This window comes from Cupressus sempervirens, chromosome 10, assembly GCF_028749045.1.
Source record: "Cupressus sempervirens isolate cs-2001-9-10 chromosome 10, ASM2874904v1, whole genome shotgun sequence".
Classification (NCBI taxonomy): domain Eukaryota; kingdom Viridiplantae; phylum Streptophyta; class Pinopsida; order Cupressales; family Cupressaceae; genus Cupressus; species Cupressus sempervirens.
In genome coordinates this window covers 980,884,465-980,907,586 of record NC_143127.1, presented here as the reverse complement: position 1 = coordinate 980,907,586, position 23,122 = coordinate 980,884,465, and the positions used below count along the sequence as shown (strand labels likewise).

Here is a 23,122-nt window from a genome sequence, read left to right as displayed (position 1 = left end):
CATTTTTCCATAATTAAACAAAAAATTGAATTGACTTAAGTAGAGCATGGAGACAAGATATTATGGTAAGGCATGAATGAAAACTTATATGTAGATCATATAGGACATGTTTGTAGCTTTGAGACAAATTTGCAGCCATAAATTCAACCTTGACCGATTCGACTCATCTTTGCACAATGACAATGATAAGGCGATTAATAATCCGATATTCATTATTTCTAATACTGAGATAGCTCAGAAATCTCGCATTAATCTTAGAACCGTCTATAATTTACTAGGCTAAATGCAATAGCTTTCCACTTAAATTATCCTTGTTTCCATGGATTTGATAAGATTGGTTTGGGTCAGATATAATAGTTTAGTCCTTTTTGAGGAAATACTTCTTTAATGTAGTATAAAAACTTCAAAGAACATGGAGGCTAGTATCTTACAGTTTCAATGAAGCAAATATTTTTTGGGGGATTTTGTTTTCTTTATTTAGCTGCTTTTACGTGTAGGATTTTAGCAGGTTCGCACTTTTATTTTATATTTGAATAGAGAACAATAGAGAAGAGGTAACTAGATTTGAATCACAGTTCACTTGGTATTGTTCTGATCAAAAAAATTAAAAGTCACTCAAAATACAGCCAGCACGTTATTCCATGGTTTCAACAAGAGAAGAAAACGATTACATTATTTTGGTTCTTTGAGAGAAATTTACGTCAGAACACTGCAGACAATAAGTTATACAAAAATGATAACTATGCAAGAACGTAATTACTTACTTGCACAAAAGAATACGAGTGGGACATCATAATGAAAGTATTCATGTAGCAAAATAACTATATAGCTGGAATTCATAAAACAGAGATTTTTATAAACGACAGAAATCTTTTCTGAAGCAGTAGAAGGCAATCGATAATATAGCAAACATGTAGCTTGGTTTTTCCTGCTATAGTAAGTGTGCAATGTCTACTTCTGATGTAGTACATCCCTCAAAGCTGTGACACATTGGCATAGCATAGTTACATAGAAAAACAACATATTTGATAGACCATATAATGACTTTTTCTTTTACTTTCTAGAGACAGTTTTTTGACTTCTGAGAATTGGATAGTTATTTACAATAATTTTGTATGGATGACTAAGCTATAAATTGGGGCTGCTGCTGTTACATCGAGAAATGAAACATACATCATTTCTGATCTCTTGTTTACAGATAAGCATCCCACAAAATAAGTATATTGTCATCATTTCATGTCAAGAGCCAACTTATTTAAGATTCCTTCTTCTCTTCTCTAAAGCAACAGCCTCCTCCAACATATCAGCTGCATCGTCCTGCATTCCAAGTTTGATGAGGGCAGCAGCTTGCAAGTAAAATGCAGTGGGCCAATCTTGTTTTAACCAATGTGCTTTCATTGCATCTAGAAGAGCTGGCTCTGGCAGACCACAGTAAAGATACGCTAGACTCCGTCTTGCATGAACTGTCGGTGACTCCAAAAGGTGAGAATCTATGACCTATATCCCAAAACAAAATGTCAAATATATTCATAAATTGTAGATGCAGAACCATCCCTTCAATTAAAGTTTACGAGCTATCTATTCAAGAAATGCTCATCAAAACTTGTTCATATGAGTAAAAGTTGCCAAAATGTCTTTATCTTTAGAATATTGATATTCATGTCTGTGTTCTACTACATACACCTAGCGTCAAATGGTTGTTATTACAGTTCATTTATTTCAACAGTTAGTTATGGAATTTTTCTTTCTAAAACCCAGCAGCTACTTGTAACCTTTGCACAAGGATTGAGGTGACATTCGTAGAACTTTCTTCTTGGGAGCAAATACAAGTCAAAAGGCTAAAACAAGGAAATATCACAAAAATAAGCTTAAAACAGAATTGCATTGTGATGTTTTGAGCATTGAAGTACACAAACATTAAGTCAAATTCCAATACAATACAAGTGAAAAGTGTTGGAAATGAAGAGAGTAACTAGAGGGGAGGGGTAAATCAATTACCACAAAACAATTCCTTGTCCCCAAATGTCAAATCAAACTTTTCACTGATAATGCAATTCTTTATCCAGCTCGGTTAAAACTAAGAACTTGCTGTAACTTGGTTAACAAAGCAGTCTTATGAAAATTAATCTGTTTTAACTTTAGTAACTTACTTGAAGAAATATAAAGCATAAAGCAAGTAACATTAACACAATGACACCACGATTTAACAAGGAAACCTAATTTGGGAAAACCACCATGCAACTAGTTACAATATTTTCGCTCTTCTGAAGTGAGCCTTGTTAGGAGCCAACTGTAATGTCCACTTTTTGGGATAGTCATAATTGATAATTATTTAGTCAAAAAGTCAGATAATGCTATTGTTAGAAATTATTTTTATATTTAAGGAGGAGACTTCAGCTGTAATCAAGTTGCTTAGACACCAATCCTCAATAGGTGTTCCCTCAATGTTTACAAATCCAAGTCCGTTTCACAAAGATTTATAGAACATTGACCCCCACCTTCTATTGGGATACATCCAATTGGTTGGAATTTACTTCAGCCTCTCCTTAATTACATCCTTGATTCTCCTCTCAAATACAAGATAATAATATTACAAAAAAAAAATCATCCCTAATGCTAATAATAATATTGTAATTAATAATAGTAATCCCATTTTTAAAAAATAACATAAAGATTCAACTTTATTCATATAAATACTCAATATTAGTATTATTTATCTAAATATATAATATTATTAATATTACCATCAATATACAATATGAAAATCAATATATAGCTTGATTTTTGGCTTTAATTATGTACTCCTTAACACCCCTTTTACTCCTCTATGGTCAAATTAAGCGCCCCCCAAGAATTTCGGTTTTTTTAGCATTAATACTTTACTCCTTATATTATTTGTATAATTCCTTCTAAATCCACGTAGGAGAACCTTGTATGTTAGATTCTTTAAAATTGGGGCACAATTCTAATAGCCATGGATATTACCAACTGAATGGAAATCCTTCCATATAGTTTTCCCTTTAAATAGTTTCTTCATCATTGGGTAATTATTTCCCTTTTGCCCATTGGTGTGGTTATATCTTGCTTGCCCTCCTTTTATTATGCATTTATTTTCCGTATTTTCTATTCGATGGTGATATCTCCTCTATACTTTTTGATCTGCTACTTATATCCTCGATTGGCATTATAGTACCAACACACCAAGATAGGTCGTGCCCTATCATCATTCGACGTGTTTGGAAGCCCATCTTTTAATATGGTGTTTAGTTATAAAGTGGGCTGAAAAATGGTTTAGAATGATTTGTACTTATTATGTTTCCTTTTATTTAAAGTGGCAAGGAAATTTTTATTATAAATGTTTTTATTTAGCGACTTGGACGATCTTATATATTGAGTAATAGTTTATATATATCTTTTATTGACCATTTACTTAGTAAATAAATATGGATATAATTTATGATTTAATCTTAAATATTTATTTAGAGAGGATATTGCACCAACCCTGTTAAAGGTTACAATACATACTATTAAGTATGACCTTGTTAGAGGATTTAGATCACCCTATTAGGAGTGGCCTAGTTAGAGGTCTTCAAACACTTCAATCTTGAATGTCACCTTGTTAAAGGATTTACAGTCTGACTATTAAGTGAATTATGTTAAGAGATTTCTTCACTATTACAATGGTTAGAAGGTAACACTAATTTGACCTGATTTATGAAGCAACTTCTTTTGCAAAATTCAGATCTCTATTTTGGCTTGACCTCTAGATCCATACTGATCAGAATATCCTTTGCAGCTTATCTTCCACACTTGCCTGCTCTTCCTTTTCCTTCAATCACATATCCATCTTATTCCACATCATACATATCTCACATTTTACATTAGACTTCTTGATCTCTCTTATATATCATAAGCTTTGTCAAGTCGGCTTGAATACCTTTTCAAATAATGATTAAACATCTAACAAGTTGACCTCAATTAGTTAAATAATTAACATGTGTAATTTGTTGTCACTTGATCAATACTGGAAGTCCTTTGATGCCCGACCACTCGGTTAATACTGGAAGTCCTCTGATGCCTGACCACTTGGTTAATACTGAAGCTAGATATCTGCCATTGCCTGACTGCTTGGTTAACACTGAATACTCTTCATTGCCTGACTACTTGGTTGATACTGAATATGCTTGGTTCATACTGCAAGTTCTTCGTTGCTCGACTGCTTGGTTAATACTGACATTGTGTAACATCAATGGCAATATACAATTTGAAGAATTGTTTCCAACAAAAAGGCTACAAAAATACTATTATCTTTAAAAATTTGTATATATGAAATTCTAAAATATTAATAAGCACAAAAATTTATTATGTGTAAATGTAGTATTCTAGTTTATAATATTTTTTATAAAAATACAAAATGATTTAGACTTATTTTAAAAAGATGGGATATATTTGTTTTAAATATTTTAATAAATTTTTAGAAAAGTTTCTATCTTCTTGTATGAATTTAGGAATGATTGCTGCTATTACTTCTGTGGTGCGAGGATGTGAAAGGTTAATGGAACTCAAGAATGGGCTCAACTATTCAGTAGATTCCCATGTGTTACGCACTTGTTTGCCACTTTGGTCTCAACAACCCATAGAGAGTAGGGGCCCTTTACACAGTAGGTTGGGTGCCTCCAGAACTAATCCATAGGTTCTCCAATACATGTTGAGATTCAAGTCTTCTCTGAGTCAATCCATAGTAAATATTTCTATTAATGTGACTGGATCTGTGGTGGAAAGGAATCAAAAATACTTTTCTGGATCAGCTCTCTCAAGTGTACACTCAAGATTTGGTATAAAAGGAGGCTCCCTCTTTATTTCGAAAATCCATAATCCATGATTGATAGCATACTTGTGCTCAAGCATTCAAGCCTTCAAGCAATCAAGGGTTCAAACCATCTTCAAGAGCATTCAAGGAGATCCTTTTGCAACCCATTGGAAAGGAGATTTCTTGCATTCAAGATGTTTTCAAGGAGCTTCAAAGCAGTTCAATTGGGGGTTTCATCATCAATCTTCCATGCTCATACCACAACCTTTCAAGATCTAGCTTCCTCCAATGGTAATAGTGGAGTTTGCCATCAAGAGAGGGTTTCAACATTCACCATTCTTCTACATCTGATTTGATTCAAGAGCACATTGACATCCTCTTAACCTAATCAACTTGGTAAAGTGAGTTCATTGCATTTGATTGAGAAATCCTACTCTTGTAAGGTTAATTTGTTCATTTGCTATACATTTCTAGCTTCGCAATTACTATTTCGAATTCAATTTCAAGGTTAATTCCTAAATTGGGGTTTGACCAAGGCAAACCCCCTATCAACAAAACAAAAACATTTTTCTTGCAAGTTACAAGTTTTGGAAAGCAGAACAAAGTATAGATTTGGATACCCATTTCATCAAATACTAGAGATTTGAAACCAATTTCATGATTGGACACAGAAGGGGTGGGAGGCATTTATTCCTTGTCCCAAAAAAATTCTTTGTCCTCGAAAGGGACGCATTTCTTCCCCGTCCCTAAAAGTCATCTTTATTTGGAGCTGAACAATTTCTACATTTTGCATATCTGAAAGTTTCTTGTCCAAAAGATGGTTTGTTTGCTATCAAAAACAATACGGAAGCCAAAAACTCAAAGTCCAATTTTCCATTCACCTTTTAAGGTTAGTCTTTTATTTGTTTCATTCATTTCAGTAAATTTACCTTCTAAAATCTATTTTCTTTAATTGCAAATCACTTGCAATTTCTACAATTAGGGTTTTAAAGATCTTGCATTCTTTCTCTAATTCTATAACCATTAGATCTTTGTTTGCATTAGTGCTCCTTCATCATTTGGATTGCATTAATCTACATGAATCTAATAACCTCAAAGTTGGACTTGAAAGAATCTATCCCCTTAGTTCCCCTTTGAGTTATAAGGTCACAACTCCCTTGACAAAATGTGAAGTAATTGAGAGCCTTTCCGTTGCTTCACTTTTCACCTTTACAACATGTAACATACACTGTGTTCCATGGTGTTTCGAGTTAGGGAGGGGAGATGGCAGGGGACATGGTTCGAAACATTTTCTAGGTTATTTTTATAAGAGAGCAGTAGTAGAACAACATTATAAGTTTCAATAAAACATTATAATAGTAGTCTCAAAACATAAAAAATCCACTCTATTAATATCCCAAAGCCTCATTACTATGTGTTAACCATCAAACAACATTCTATGAAAACTCTCTCTCTAAAACATAATTAATAAAATATTATAATATAACTATTGATAAGTAATAAATTTTTTTAAAATATATTAACAAAGATATAGAACTACTATAACATAATTACAATATAATAGTTATAATTATAAAAATATTAAAAAATAATAAAAGTGCAAACAATTAAACATTGACCTTAGAACAAACCTAATGCCATGGAAATAACAATGCAAAATCAATTGAAAAAACACAATGCAATGTTAACTCAATGCAAAGTTAATAACAATGTCAGGCAAGTACTAACATTGCAGAAATTAAAAAAAACATCACAAACAAAAGGCATTCAAAGGAAATAGATTTAAAAATAGAAATTCCAGTATGATCCCTTGACCATTGAAGTAGATGAACATTAATATAACCTTATCACACTAACAGTCAGATGGTTCAAATAGTTCAAGGCAAGGAAAATTGACTCAAAAATCATGAGCATTCGTATTAAAATCACTCAGATTTTCAGAATGAGATATGTTCTTAAGAAACTAAAACTCAAATGGAGGAAAGCTTTTTGTAAATTCCAATGGCTTCAATGACAACTGAGGGAAAACAGAAGCATATAGAATAACTGCTAGCTGTGCTAGGCAAGCATTAGACATGCGAATGAATCAACACCCCACTAATGGATTCCAAACCAAGTAAATATGGTATGACAATCCTTTTAAGTCACAAATAATTCCTAGAAACAATTGTGCCTAGAACTAGTTGGTTTCTGCATAGGTGTCTTGTTGAATATTTTTCTGCCTATTTTTATTTTCATTAATCCCAACTTCGATTAAAATAACTTTGGGATTAAATAAAAATAGGTGCCTCGAGAACGATTACTCTCAGCGTAATATATATAGAAGTATATATAAGCTAGTTATATCATAGACAACAAAAAGGGTTTCTATTGTTATTGGTGAAATAGAAAACTGTGACGTTGGTGGCTTACAAGTATCATTGTGTAGTAGATTGATTTGCAGATTATTATCAGTGGCTTACAATTCAAAGATACCTATTACCATTATTATATAATAAACATCAAAAGGTGTAAGGTGCAGTTGCATGTGTTATTTGTGTTAAATATTAATCATATTCAATATACATATTGATTGAAAACATATTTTATGACCATATATATATATATATATATATATATATATATATATATATATATATATATATATATATATATATATATATATATATTGACATATAAATCTAATACGACAACTTGAGAATTTAGTTTTAAATTAAAATAAATCAGGTCATTCATTTTCAACATGGTATCAAAGCGGGTCTAAGAGACGATCCTGATCAGATTTATTTATCCAGTGCACTCAAAATTCCTTATCTATCAAAATGGTGAATGGTATGAGACTAAAAGACAAACTCAAGGTTACTCAAGTTTTGCAGCTTGGAAATTGCGCATAATGTTGATCTTGAAGAAGCATGATTTAAAACAGTTTATGGAAAAATCAGACCCACCAACCAAAGGGAGTGACGAATTGAATAAATGGGAAAAAACAACACTAGAGCTATGAAATTACTAGTGGACAAGACGAAGGATCATCTACTTCCCGTTATTACAGAACTAGACACAGCACATGAAATGTTCAAAACACTTAGAGAAATGTTTGAGATAAACAATACTACCAATATTCTCACATTGAAAGACAAACTCTCCAACATTAAAATGAATAAAGGAGAACCCATTGCTTCATATTTTGCAAGGATAAAAAAACTAAGTAACCAACTCTCTACAAATTGGTCACATATATGATGACAGAATTAACCATGATAGCACTGAAAGGACTACCACCATCATGGAAAATTTTTAGACAGGGAATATAAGCTCGATCCAAGCTTCCTAAACTTGCTCAACCAAAAAGGCTGACTGCCTACAAGAGGAATGCATGCTAATGTCTCAAGATGATGCTTCTACTGAAGGTGATATTCAAATTCTCACAAACCAAGTTGATAAAAGGAAGAAACCTAAAATAAAAGGGAAAAGGAAACAGATAGATTACTCTAAAATATAGTGTTTTAGATGTGACAACTATGGTCACTCGGCATTTTAATGTCTTGATAGACTGAAACATCAAGCATCCTTTGCCAATCACCATTTCGAATATAGATTCAAAAAGATGTCCATTCTAGAGAAACTTCAATTTTCATGACACGTGAAATATTGGATTGAGAGGGAGTTCTCTATTTTTACCATCATCATCAAAATTGCAAAATAAATGTGAAATGTTTTTAAAGTGAATTTGCCTTGGTAACAATTTCTAAGATGGAGTCTCAAAATACCAAATTATTGTAATATATTTTCATATAAATCAAAATTTAAAATCACATTTATTTGTGTATATTTCTATACATACTATAAGAGCTATGTGCCTTGATCTTTTCCTCAAAGAATGTTATTGTAGGAAAAGGTAGAAAAATTCAGAAGGAACCTGACATTTCATTAGAGGCGACCTTGAAAGAGAGGGTGCAGATAGAGGATATGATTCAGTCAACTGTCAATGATCTCCATCATATTGATTTAGAGGGAGTAAACCATGTTGAGATGGATTCTTCAATGATAAATATATTGTAGTAGTCAAGAGGAGTGTGATTCATGAATATACCCCATGACCATGTGATTTTAATGGGCCCACCCCTATGTACATCATGGGGAAGTGACGACTTCCAAATGATCATTACTTGTATTGGCAGAAGTTAATGAAAGGTGACGATCTTACAATAACTTAATCTTACGATGTCTATAAAGATCATGATATATTATACTTTGCATGGTGGATGTTTATAATAAGCATTACGAGAATGGGTATGCCCATACCTCGTAAACATTTTTTGACTACATCATGAATGTTATGCAAATTGATGTTCTAGAAGACCATTACACAGAGCACTTGGTGAATATCATGCGACTTGATGTTCTAGAAAGCCATTACTCACAGTACTTGGTGAATATCTTTCATCTCAACATTTTGGAAGGCCATTACTCAAAGAGTATTTGGTTAATATCATTGATACTCTGGGAGACTAATGCTCATGATATCAGATGTGATATAAAAAAAATTGAGTAATTTGTGATATCAGTTGTGATATCAAAACTTTTGAGTAATTGGTGAATATCGAATGTTGATATCCTAGGAGACCAATGTTCTTGATATCAAATGTGATATCAAATGGTAGAAAACTTCTGATTAGAGATATCCTCTCAATTGAGGTAATTTATGACATTCTTTTGTGTTTGAATCATCTCAGTATCATCCTCCCTAGCTAAGAGGGAGTGTTAATGATATAGCTTTCATCGGATGATGATTCAATATGATTGATTTAATTAGATGAATATATAGTTTATTATGTTGTGTGTGTATATATGTATATATATATATATATATATATATTTATTTATTTATATTTATATTTATATTTATAATATTGAATAAATGATATATACATTATACCTATAAAAATTAAACTATACATAGTTTCCAACACTATTCTCTATGACATAAGACATAGGCTTGGGTACATTATAAGGGGCTTGCCTATGTGTGAGATGTTAATTGATTAAATGCTCACCCGATCATCTCCTGTTGGACAGCTAAGTCGAGCGGATGTTTTCTTTGTTGTGCTTGTGATCAAATATTCAATGTACAAATGTCATGCCATGTGGACCTTAGGTGGCAAAGGGATGTGCGTTGAACCCATGTTGACTGAGCATGGTTGATATTAAAGCATCGTGATTGTATCCACCCAACCTTGTTAGTAATTGGTGTGTCGATTGAATGTAGGGATGCACGTAGAGGTCACATCCCCATAGTACTTGCCTCCCCACTCCTCTCACACACTTATTACATAATAGAGTTCATGTCGGTTACTTCAAGGATATATATACAAAGCAGATCAATAAAAAAGGTTTCGATTGTTATCGGTGAAATAGTAGACAGCGACATCCATAGCTTAAAAGTATCATTGTGTTGTAGGTCGATTTGCAGATTATTATTGGTGGCTTACAAATCAAAGATACCTATTATCGTTATTATATAATAAACATCAAAAGGTGTAAGGTGCAATTACACAAGTGTTGAAGATTAATCCTATTCAATATACATGCCGGTTACTTCAAGGATATATATACAAAGCAGATCACCAAAAAGGGTTTCTATTGTTATCGGTGAAACAATAGACAGCGACATCGGTGGCTTAAAAGTATCATTGTTGTTTACCGTACAGGGTAAACAGTTTATTAATGCATTCAGACAATAGACAAGAACATGTAACACAAAAATATTCCTTTTATTATTCGCATGTATACAGAAGATACTACAATATTCGATATGATTGATTACATTGATGATTACGATTCTCCTTCTAATCCAAAGTCCATTCCGAACGGTGTACATATACCTTCCCGAACGGGTGACTCAACTGTCATGCACCTGTTCGGATACAATTCTACCCATCGGCTACAATATAGATTTTCTCGACAACAATTGTGTTGTAGGTCGATTTGCAGATTATTATTGGTAGCTTACAAGTCAAAAATACCTATTACCATTATTATATAATAAACATCAAAAGGTGTAAGGTGCAATTACGCAAGTGTTTAATATTAATCATATTCAATATACATATTGACTGAAAACATATTACATATTGATTGAAAACATATTTTGAGACCATTTATATATATTAACATATAAATCTAATACAAGGACTTAAGAATTTAATTTTAAATTAAAATAAATCTGATCATCAATTTTCAACATGAACTATCGATTGGCATTTAATATTTATCATTGGCATTTGGCAAAGATCAATGATGAAGTACCAAACAATCAAATGATTTAGTTCTACAATTCGAAAGATTTATTTAAATTTTGTGTGTTTGTATATGGAGTCAGAGACACATACACACATGCAAACCCAAACCCAAGAAAATTGCCCATACATAGATACTAGGTTCTGATACCATAACCACACTAGCAACTTAGATTTGAAACAAGAATAGGCCTTTACAATGGTTACGAAATTGCTCAACATCATAAATTATCATTAATAAAGAATTATAAGGTTCACCTTTTATCGAAGGTTTATATTGGCTAAATGGGCATTAAACCTTGAACTATAGATTATGAATCAACTGCCAATAAAGCACAATATGTCTAGATTTAGACGCTAAAAAGAAGTCAAAGATTCAAATATGCTTTTTTAGCCAAGTAATAGATCTAGCACAACTGAATCACATGAAAAGGCAATAAATGGCACAAGGGAAGTAATCCAATCAGGTTGATATACGATTCTGAATTATACAAAATACCCATCCCGATCTCCCACTCTTCATTATAGGTCTAAATGGTAGAAATTATCTAGAACAGCTTAAATTGAAGACATTGTACTCATTCCAGTAGTTGTTTACATCAGCCTTGTCTACATATAAACACTTTCCAAGTTGAGCGATAAAATTGACAAGCTCCAAAAAGTAAGCAACTGGTTTACATCAGGCTAGTTTGAATATAAGCAGCTGCTAGATTGAACATAAACAGTAATCAAAGTTGACAAGTTTCAACATCTTAGGTTATCAAACTCTACATTGCAAAAAAAATTACATTGCATATTGCTATTAAGTTGTTTTTCCTAATTAAAAAACATCAATTTGGATGTTGGGTCCGCGGATGCTTGTGGAAGCTCATGGCTGCCCTCTACTACATGCCAGAAGCACAGCCTCGATACCTAGAGCTCTCTGGATGCATACAGAGCATCTGGGTGCCCAGGATGCACTTCTTGCATGCATCAAAGCATCCAAGTGACTAGGATGCACATCTTGCACACATCTATAGGGCAGCAGTGTTTGCATCAAAACGAATCCGCTTATGAATCCAGGAATGATGCTGTGAATCAGTAACTAGGACAAAAGTAAAAGAGAATCTATAGGTCAACTAGAAACATAAAAGAAAGAAAAAAAATTATAAATTGTATAAAATAAAAACAAAATTAAGACCACAAATAATATTTAAAATAAACAAAAATGAGTAGAAAACTAATATATGAAATAAACAAGTTATAATATATATAAAACAAAAAAAAACCTAAAGGTATAATGCTATATTATAGATAAATAGATAGAAACAACTAAGGATTCCTTATACATTCGATAGTTAACAAACTTAGGCCCCAATTCCTTACTTCTCTCCTAATCATCAACCCTAAAGAGAATGGGATTTACTTGTCATAGTGTGACTGACACCAATCTACAGGCAGGCTCCCCAAGGCTCCTTGACTTTGTCTGCATCCTACCTTGGGATTCACCTACCTTGTAAGGATTTAATCCACCTTTCCCTAAACAACACTAACCTATCCTCTTAAGGAGCAATAGCAAGCGATTATGGAATAGGCTAGGAGTGCATTAACTTCAAATAGATTATGAATAGTTATTAATATATTGTGTATTATGTACAAATAAAATGAAATGTGGCATGCATGCATGCATACACATACGTACATACATAGATATACATATATATGCACACACACACATATTTATACATATACATTTTAAAACCAATATTAATGATATAGTAATAAAATCCTGACATAATATTCCACAAATCATTAGTGATGCATAGGTTATAGCATACCCCTTGCTATTACTCAATAATTGATAGCAATCAAACATAATTCAATTTGATTTCTGATTACAACTGATACGTATTTGGTTTTCTGTTCTCCTTGATGCCCAATGGAATGACTTAAATGCCCATTAAATCTACTTGGATGCTTACAACTTATGGGAAGAGTTATATCTGTTGCCAATGATTAGATAGTATTCCCAAAGATCCTACCTTTGCATGGAAAATCATTTTAATAGTAATCTTGATTAACCACTTTATAAGTACTGTTGTTGGTAATTTCATAACTCCTCAACATATTTATTTTCCATCATTGTTAACTCTCTCTACCTTAACTTCCTTCCTTCCATTGCTAATGCACACTCCATCACTGACTGCATCAATGGCTTAACCAATCGTTGATTATCTTAATCAACTATCAGTAATTTCTTTGTACCGTGCTGCTCTAATAGAAGGTTATAATAGTCATTTCAACAATCTTTGGTAATGCTACTTGCGAGAGTCAGATGTTTCACGTCATCATTTGCTGATAACTAGTTGTCATTGGTGTAAGGTTTATATAATTCCCTCTTTTAATTGTTGAATGATAGTGATTGGGCCTATACAAATATGATGATTGTTGCTGCACTAGGTTAAATCAAGGGTCATAACAATTTGCCCTTCCCAAATTTGCTTCTCCACAAGCAATTTCAAGTTTGGATGACTGAAGATTTCTTCTCCTTCCCATGTAGTGTCTTCCTTAGGTAAGCCCTTCTATTTAAATAGGAATTTGAGAATGGTATTATTCCTCAATCTCTTTCCCCTCATACTAAGTAGTAAGAACTTTTCTATTTCCCAAATCAGCTTACCCTTGTCATCAAGTGGACATAACTCTATAGACGGAGAAATTTATTGTCCAAGGACTTTCTTAAGTTGAGATGAATGGAAAACATTGGAAATTCTATTGTTCTCAGGCAATTCTAACTCATAGGCTACCTCGCCTATTTTTCTTAGGATCTTGTATGGTCTATAAACTTGGGACTTTAACTTTTCTACTTCATTGGCCTTGATTCAAGTATGCTTATACAATTGTGGCCTTAAAAAAATAAAATCTCCAGCATCAAATGTTCTTTCAATGCAATTTCGATGTACATTGGGCATGGTGAAGATTGTCCTTGAGTGTTCATTATATCAAAACCGATTATGGCCAACTTAATGGAATTGATCGATGCGATCCAAATCCCTTGCACTTCTAGCTCTGCAAAACCAAAGCGGGTGTTACATACTCCTGAATAAAACACTTAAGCCTAGGATGCTTATAGCAGATTGGTTAGAATACGAACAAAAGTTTTCCAAATGGCAAGAATTATAGAAAACTTCAAACTTGCAATTTATAAATTAAGAATAATAAATGAATATATGAATGCGATAATGTTTTAAATAAAGAATAATTATAGATTAATGCAACAAATGAATATATTAATTCTTCAAAGGAAAGATATGAGATAATTGCCAGCATATGGATTACAAATTATGAAAAATATAAATACCAGTGTTGAAGGGTGATAGAGTCAATATTATAAGTTTAAAACATACAACTTAATAAAATTCTATGCACATTAATTATAAAAAATTTAGTAATCAAGATGCAACACATCAAATATATGGACGCAATTTCAAAATAGTTTAGAATGTATTTTAACTCCTGTGGTTCGAAGACAAACCAGACATAGATTCGGAAACAAGTAAATATTTCACAATATCTATGATGTTCGATTTTAAAATGCTATAATTGATCCTGTCCACTTATCTATCATATAAATTATTTATAAAATTAAAATAATAATTATTAAGGACAAAACTATATAATATTTTAACTCTAAAGCTTCATGCAAATAAAATAAAATAAATATTTCTTACTGATCATGCCGGAAATAAAATTGTACTGGAGACACTCCTTACGAATGATTCATCCAATATAGTTTGACTCTAGAATCGCATATAAACTCATTCAATTCCACAATCCATGGGCTTAGTTCAAAAAATAATTTCTTTACAATGAAAGAATAAAATATATCAAAGTGCATATATATATATATATATATATATATATAGAACTTGGGTACGTAAATTTTTTAATATGAATATGAATTGTAAGATTTTACATCTTAAATTTATAGATTTTGGAGGGGGATCGGGTGCCTTACAAAGCATCACACCCCTTCATCACGAATAACCGATCCCTGTTAATAATGAGGGTTTACTATAAGTATGTATATTTTTTAGAAGTAAACCAATAAATAAGCTGCATCATTTCATGGCAATCTTTCTGCAATCAAAATTTTCAATGACTAGAAGTGTCATCGGGTACCGTAGGAAATTTAATCATGCTTTGGCTTTATGATTCTTTGTGTAATGACATCCAAAAATTTGCCTTCATCTTTCGCGTGTGGCCTTCCATTCTTTCTTCTATGCATAGATTCCTGTCACTAAATCATCATGTTCCTATTTTCATACAAAGACCTTGGCAATTCTCGAGTTCTCATATAATCTTCAAGTAGGATGTTCTCTGCTTGGTTCTAGAGTGGTCTTCTCCGCACAGGATAATTCCTTCATAAGGATTAGATGTGAAATATGATTTGAAAGAATTCCATAGATAACACTTTTGTGCGCTTCCTCTTCATTGCATACCTGCAACAAACACACAACATCATTAGACTCAGATTTTTCTAAGCAAGACTTGGATTAACAATTGGAAGTAGATAACGCAGAAACTCTTGTAGCCTCTTCTGGATGAAGAATAGACTTCAAGAATATATATTCTATACCAAACATTTGGTAGCACCACCAAACAATTAACTTCATCATGATTGTACAAAGCTGCTGCAACTGTGTAAAAACTATTATTTTGATGCTCTCATTTTTTTCAAAGCAATATTCAAGATGATGTGATACTTTTTCATACTTGAAATACATTGTGAGTGCATGGAGGATATTGCTGAAAATTTATAACCATGCAACCATTATCTAGGCCTTTGCAAAGAAAACATCTTGTCATATTGAATGATGAAAATCCTTCCCGTCTTCAAAGTCTGATGTTTCTTCCATTTTATGTGCAACAAAATCGTTGAGTTCAACAAGACATACTTGTTCGTGTTCTACATGGTTAAACATTCTCTATAGCACTTATACGTGAGTATATTATTCTGAAATGTGGCTTTTGCCTTCTTTTCATTTGCTTTGTTGTAGTATAAAATAGTGTGTGGCTTGGCCTCAAGAACACTGGTTCTAGTATAATTAGAGATTTACCCATCTTCTTTTGCAAATACAATAACATATCTTTTGTCAAATAGCCTGCATATTTTCTCACAAATATTTTAAAAAATATTCTAATTATTTCTAGATTTTACACGGTGGGTGAAGCTTCCTCAACTAAAAGGCCACTTATCTACTCAAACACTCTTCAGAATTTTGCCTTGAAAGCTCTAATAAATCTGGTAATCAGTACCTCATTTTTTTGGCTCATATCCGCTATGGTAGAATGCTCAAATTTTCCATATGAGTCTTATCAAAGTCTGCAACCAAATTGATGAGATGAATGCCTTTTATGATTGTTCCAAATTCTGACTCCAATCTGCTATGCATCCAGCATAATGTCTGCTGTAAGTTTGCAATGAGTTCTTCAAAAGTATTTGCACACTTGGATGCATTTAGTCCAGTATCCTTCATTCCATGATCGGATCTTATAATTTCCTAATTATCATTTCTTCTTCACAAAAAAAAAAACTTTCCAACATAATTTCACACATGGATATACAAATTTGGGCTCCATCAGGGACAACAAACTAGTCTCCATTATAACAAGTATTACAACCTCTAGCACCCTCCAGGACATCAACTTAATATAGTCTATTGTAATCTATTAGTTATCATGATCTTCGGCACATTCCAAGAGTACAAGTTAATGAAGTCTATCATACTAATAGATCAAGAACTCAAGAACAACAAATGTAATATCATGATGTTCGAGACATTTTGGGACAACTTAATATAGTCTATCATGATATCCAACACTCCAGGACAACAACTTAATGTAGTCAATCATGATAATAGATCAAGCTATTGTTAAGATCATCACCTTACAATAACCACCTCACAAATACAACAATGAAAGATCGTCACCTTTAATGACATAATCCACATGTGCAAAATAGTAACCACCATGAACCAAGTCAGAGGGTGGAACAAGGGCTTTCATCTCAACTTCTCTCTCACAAAGAAGAATGTATTACAAGGAATTTCGCTTCGAACTTTTCTTTCATAAAGAACTCATTAACAAGGAATTGCACTTGGAAATTCTCTCTGTGATGAAAATGCCCAAGATCCTTCGATGTCAACTGAAGTAAATCCTCTAGTTACTCACCCTTCAACTACTACCATAAGATCATCTGAATAAGCAATCTTGATCTTAGAACAAAATTCCATCGTAGTTTGCTCCCTCTCGATGAAAGAGACCCTTGTCTTCTCTTTATTTCATACTCCCATATGTTATCACTCAACAACATTCCTAATGCATCATTCTTCTTTTCTTGGAAGAATATCCCTGCACATCAACATTCTTAATAAAAGTTTCTCCAATGAAGGTTCATATGCATCAAGTTTGAAAATGCCTCTATATAAGCATTTGTCAAACAATGAGAATGTAACATTATTATTTCCCCCATAATGTAAAATTTTCATTCTTATCTTGTTGAACAATTTTGCATCACATCAAATATGACAGACTTGTTTTTGTTTAATAGGTCTCAAAACCTTAGTCTATTTGACACTCAATTGAGGTAAATCCTTGAGTTTCTCTCTTTGAAGCTTAAGTTCTTGCACCAACCTCTTATCAGTTCTAATTCTTTTCATTGTCCAATTCTACAAAATAGAGAAATCTTTGTCCATGTCATGGACACCATGTTGTTTTTATAGATGGGTGTGCTCTCAAAGTCAATAGTTTAATAAATGATATGGAACAAAGAAGAAAAAATCACCAAAGGCACGACACTGAATTCCAAGATTGGTTAGGTATGACTCTGATGTCCCCTTCTTGCACTATTAGCACCATTTGTTTATAACTTCATTATATCTCCTCATTATGAATTTGTATTTAAGTAGTTTCATGTACTCAGTGAACAGTTTATGCTTTCTTCACATATCATAGTTACTTTTTCAAAGCACAATTAAATCATCTCAAAATACTATAACGTATTAGTTGTTGTTTGAGATTTCATTATTATCATTATAGATGATTAGGGTCCGCTAATAATGGCTCCGAATCAAATTGCATTTTTTAATGTTAACTCCAGCAACAAACACATATAATTCCCAAACTATTCTATGTAGCTTCTATCAATTTGTCTTAACTCCTTGTCAGTTCCTTATTTGCCCTTAATAAGGTCTCGATAGTTTCTTGGAGTCCTCTTTCACTAGATGATCCACCCACTCCATTTGATGTGATCTTCTATTCGAATAATGTGCTCCTTTGTTGGCATATGTGTTCTATTATATTTCTAGAGCTAATGAGGCATTACTATATAGAAAGGTGATTGGATAACTGAAACAAACACCACTGATTCCAAGTTCACTGATGTGTCCCTATGTATTCTCACACCCAACCCTACTCCTTTCAATTTCAAGCGCCATTTCTATATATATGATGATTTCTATAGATGTAGAATATTAGTTGTGAGATATCTTATGAAGACATCAATTTTATAGCATTTTTTATACCTGGAATATGTAGTTCTTTCCTGCAATTCCAAACCACCTTTAACTTCCTCATGCATAATTACATTCTATTAACAAAATCCATTAACTAATTCAAGCCTCGACAATATGCTTTAATCTTGTGAGCTCCAAATAAAACAAAACTTCGTAATGAGTATTCAACCTGATCATATTCATTTTCTTAAAGCGTCTTTGTCATGTTGTGCCATATATTTAAGACCCGATGTCAACCTGGAATTTGTCTTTTAGGATTACTAACAGGTGCGGCAACAAAAAAAATTATATGAAGATATATTCCAGCAAAGCAGATGAGTGATAGTGGACGATTATATTAAGAATTTATCATGCCACAAAGTAACCTTTATAGGCTGTGGAAATGGCATGATAAAACGATACCCCTATTCAGCTTGTATCAATTCTGACTTGTATCAATTCCAATTACTTTGACTGCATCAATTCCTATAAGCATATTTCTTTATCTTCTTCTTTTTTGTAGTTAAAGGCATGATTACTAGTTAATGTAAAATGTTCTGTAGATCTGTAGGTTATAATTTTCCGTAAGAAATGAAGATGCACACAATGTATTAGAGAAGATATTAAGAGATTCTCTAAAATTTCTCCGCATTTCAGACTTCTTAGATGATTTCTTTCCTTTAAAGATCTGACTAACTCCCAGTCTCTATATCTTCTACTTATGTGTACTTGTCACTGGATTGATGTCATCCTCTCACTCTTAGAGCATCTTAGAGATAACCATGATGCGGAGCAAAAGTGTAGTGGGCCCATAACCATAATGCTCGATAACAGAAAATTCTTGGAGATAAGGAACTTAATTATCTGATGAAGTGTTATATATAATTTCCCGTTGATCCATCCTCCTTTGCCTAGATAATAATTGCTCCTTCTATACTTCATTGTCTACATCTGCATGTGTGTGTAGGTTGTGTCTACCTATGTTCGTATCTATGCCTTCCATGCTTTGTTTGCTCAACGTCTTCAACCTTCATATGGATTAAATCCTTTAGATTCTTACTCCCTCTATATTATTTATTTAGTGCTAGTGGAGTTAAGACACTATGATGTGACCTCCTTCACATTGCATCTCCTCCTTAAAACATATATGGTAGTGATATCCAACCTTGATGATTGCAAAGAACAACATAATCATGAGATTGAAATGTGAGCATCCGAATATCTACCATTGAGACATAGACAAAAGTATTACCATTTGCATCAAAATTCATACAAATGTATTATCATTATGTTAGCATAAGCATATAGCTTACATGTCTACATTCCACCTTCATACCGGATTCTCCTCCATTACATTATCATCAAAATCAACCATATAACCATTCCATCAAACCAAATATGAGAAAAATTAGCTACAATGGACTTCAAAATATCATTATGGTTCTTCAGGGTATTCCACGATAATAGGAAGGACTTTTGATTGTATTATCTTCAACTACTCATACATCAATTACCAAGAAACATAATGATTTACTAAACATATTTCAAATGTAGGAAGCATAAATTCACTTCATTACACAGACTCTATCATGCCTCAATTAATTTAATCAGCTTATTTGATATGAAAGACACCATGTTTTGGGAGGTCTCGACATTCCTCGGTAGGAACTGTTGCTTCAATACCACTCAAATAGGGCTCTACAATTATTTAACCCGATACAATATAAAGAACATTAAGAACATTCTTACTTTGATGTGTCTTCTACAATCAATAAAAATAATACATTTCCTTCTCCATTACATTTCTCTTTGTCCTATGTCTGGTTGGTTTCTAGGTCCTTTTTGCATTTGTAGCCTTGCTCTGATACCATGTTGATTTTTAGGATCACTGCAAATGTAATGGCACTATCTATATGTTATGTGTTTTCCAAGTGTAGATCTAAATGAATATGAATAGGAGTAGAAGAGACATGTCTCTATGTTAATCAATATTGGTTATGGTAATTAAATTTCATTAGACATTATTAACAATTTTAAATATAGATAGATAGATAGATAGATAGATAGATATTTGTCTAATTGATGATTAATCAAAAATCAATAACCATTGGGAATTAACTCTAGATCAATTCAACTCGACTGAAGCTACAACATTAACACTCCCTCTTAGCTAGGGAGGATTATAGAGAGATATCAACCCAATATGATATTCTTGGAATGACATATTTAAGATATCAACATATATTCATCAAATCATATATAATCCGACTGATGCTATTTCATCAACAAAAAATTTAAGTTTGACCATTGATTTAGGGGTGATAACTTGGGTTGGGTGTCAATCCAATTCCTATCAAAGAGGAGCTCTTGCCAAATTTGGCTAATCAATCAGTCTCCTCTACTGCTAATGATCTTTCTTGGCCATGTAATCTAAACACTTGATTAAAGAAGACTTCAGCTACTTGAGGTGCCTTGTATTCTATGGATATGGCCATGAAATGAATGAGCTTGGTTAGAGAATCCATAGCTACATATATACAATTTTTTCGTTGAACTTTAGGAATCCTTGTTGTGAAATCCATCGAGATACTACCCCACTATTCATTCATTATAGAAAGAGGTTGAAGGAGGCCAACTGAATATGTTTTCTATGTTTTGTTTCACTGACATGTCATACGTTCTTGAGCATATTTCACTATGTGTTTATTAAGTCCCTTCCAAGAGTATTTTTCCCTTGTTTATAAGTTCTGAAATAACCTTGGTGACTTGCTAGTAGATTATCATGGTATTCTTTTGTAACATCCACTTTTCCCGGGTCTTAATTAACAAGAAACATACTCAAAGAAACATAGTTATTACTTCGTTTTCATAAGAAGACAATTAAATCAATTTCGTTCATATGAAAGAGATTGATAGTTAAAAAAAATGAAACAAAATTTCTTAATTAAGAACTTAAAACACTATCAATGAATTTACTATAGAAATTAAAATCCACATATCATGGAATTTGAACCAAGAAATCATTGTAGGGATGCTTTTGCAACCACCTAAGTTAGTCCAAAAATACCACTATAACAATATCAAATAACAACTACCATCCAATACTACTATATCATAATCCAATGACGATTACCATTAAACACCACTATATAAAATTAGGGCATCACATACCACTGTATCAATTAGGGCATCGATTACCATCAGATCATTTAGGGCATTAGATACCACTATATCAATTAGGGCATTGATTACCATTGGATCATTTAGGGCATCAGATACCACTGTATCAATTAGGGCTCTAGATACCACTGTATCATTCATTTCCTTCTGATTGCTTAACTATGGCAATAACATAAGATTAGAAGATATGCTCATAATTTATCATTCATATATATGAAAGATTGATTTAACAATCCATTAGATAATTCTATCTCTTGCATCTAAATGTAAAATAACTATAACGATGATATAACTCAATTAATTGTACTTTAGTCTTGCATATTCATCATAAAACTAAAAATGCCTATTTTCGATAAACAATTGAATGTATAGCTTATCTTTGTCTGTTGTACATTCAACAACTAGGGAAGAGGTGAAACATTGTCAAGGACTTAACCACCCAACTTTGGACCATAACTTTATCCCCACACAATATCTAACGAGAAAGTTCCTCCCTACCCAAAATAGACATGGAACATCTTGTTACCCACTGAGTATCCTGGTATCTAAACACATCACTCGACTTGACAACGGGAGAATACAATAAACAGGATCATGCATGAGCTATTAAATAATTCAAACTAAAAATGATAAACATTGTTATGTCATATATGATTCTGTTTCATGCTATTGTAAATTCATTTCTCTCGCCTCTTCACCCTTTTCTTTGGCTATATAGTCAAGTGAGTTTCAAGTATTGGAATCTCAAAGAAAACAGCTCTATCAATTTATTCAGGAAGATTACATACATCCAACATTTTACAATCTATGATTACATGATTATGTTCTTTAAAGATTTCAGAATTGATTGTTTAATTATAATATCTAGTGGCATAATGATTTATGGATTCATTTTATGGTTATTTGGCTTTCATTTATCATGAATAAATCTACTTAAAAGAGAATCAATTATGTAATATCAAAACAAGATATCAACAAGTTATCATCCTGATAAATACTGTAGTTTACTGCTATTGCACCATTTGTTCAAGAAAACAGATTAGAAACATTGGATTTTAGTGTTCCACATAACCTAGATAATTTGTAGATGATGTCTTGTTGAATGCTCAGCTACTTGTCACACCTATACTTTCAAAGTAAATAACACAGCTCCAACATAAAAGTACTTCACGATTTTTGACAATATATCAGAACGGGCATGAAATCATGGGAAGAATTTATTGAAAGGTATAGACTGGTATTGGCAAGGTTATTGATATTAAGAAGAAGGAATTCGAGTGTTGTAGTAGAAAGCGGAAGTG

The 23,122-nt window shown here is 32.5% G+C and overlaps 1 protein-coding gene across 5 annotated transcripts in view; it reads right to left on the bottom strand.

Annotated features, from left to right (window-relative positions):
* Window positions 1-810: 810 nt before the first annotated feature.
* LOC149537253 (serine/threonine-protein kinase BSK1-like) overlaps window positions 811-23,122 on the bottom strand; it is a 131,419-nt gene continuing 109,107 nt past the window's right edge. For all 5 annotated transcript variants that reach the window (XM_089807568.1, XM_089807567.1, XM_089807564.1 and 2 more), the window contains one exon: window positions 811-1,497. In XM_089807568.1, coding sequence (XP_089663694.1) covers window positions 1,252-1,497 — 246 coding nt within the window. In that variant the 3' untranslated portion in view covers window positions 811-1,251. The remainder of the gene's footprint in view (window positions 1,498-23,122) is intronic.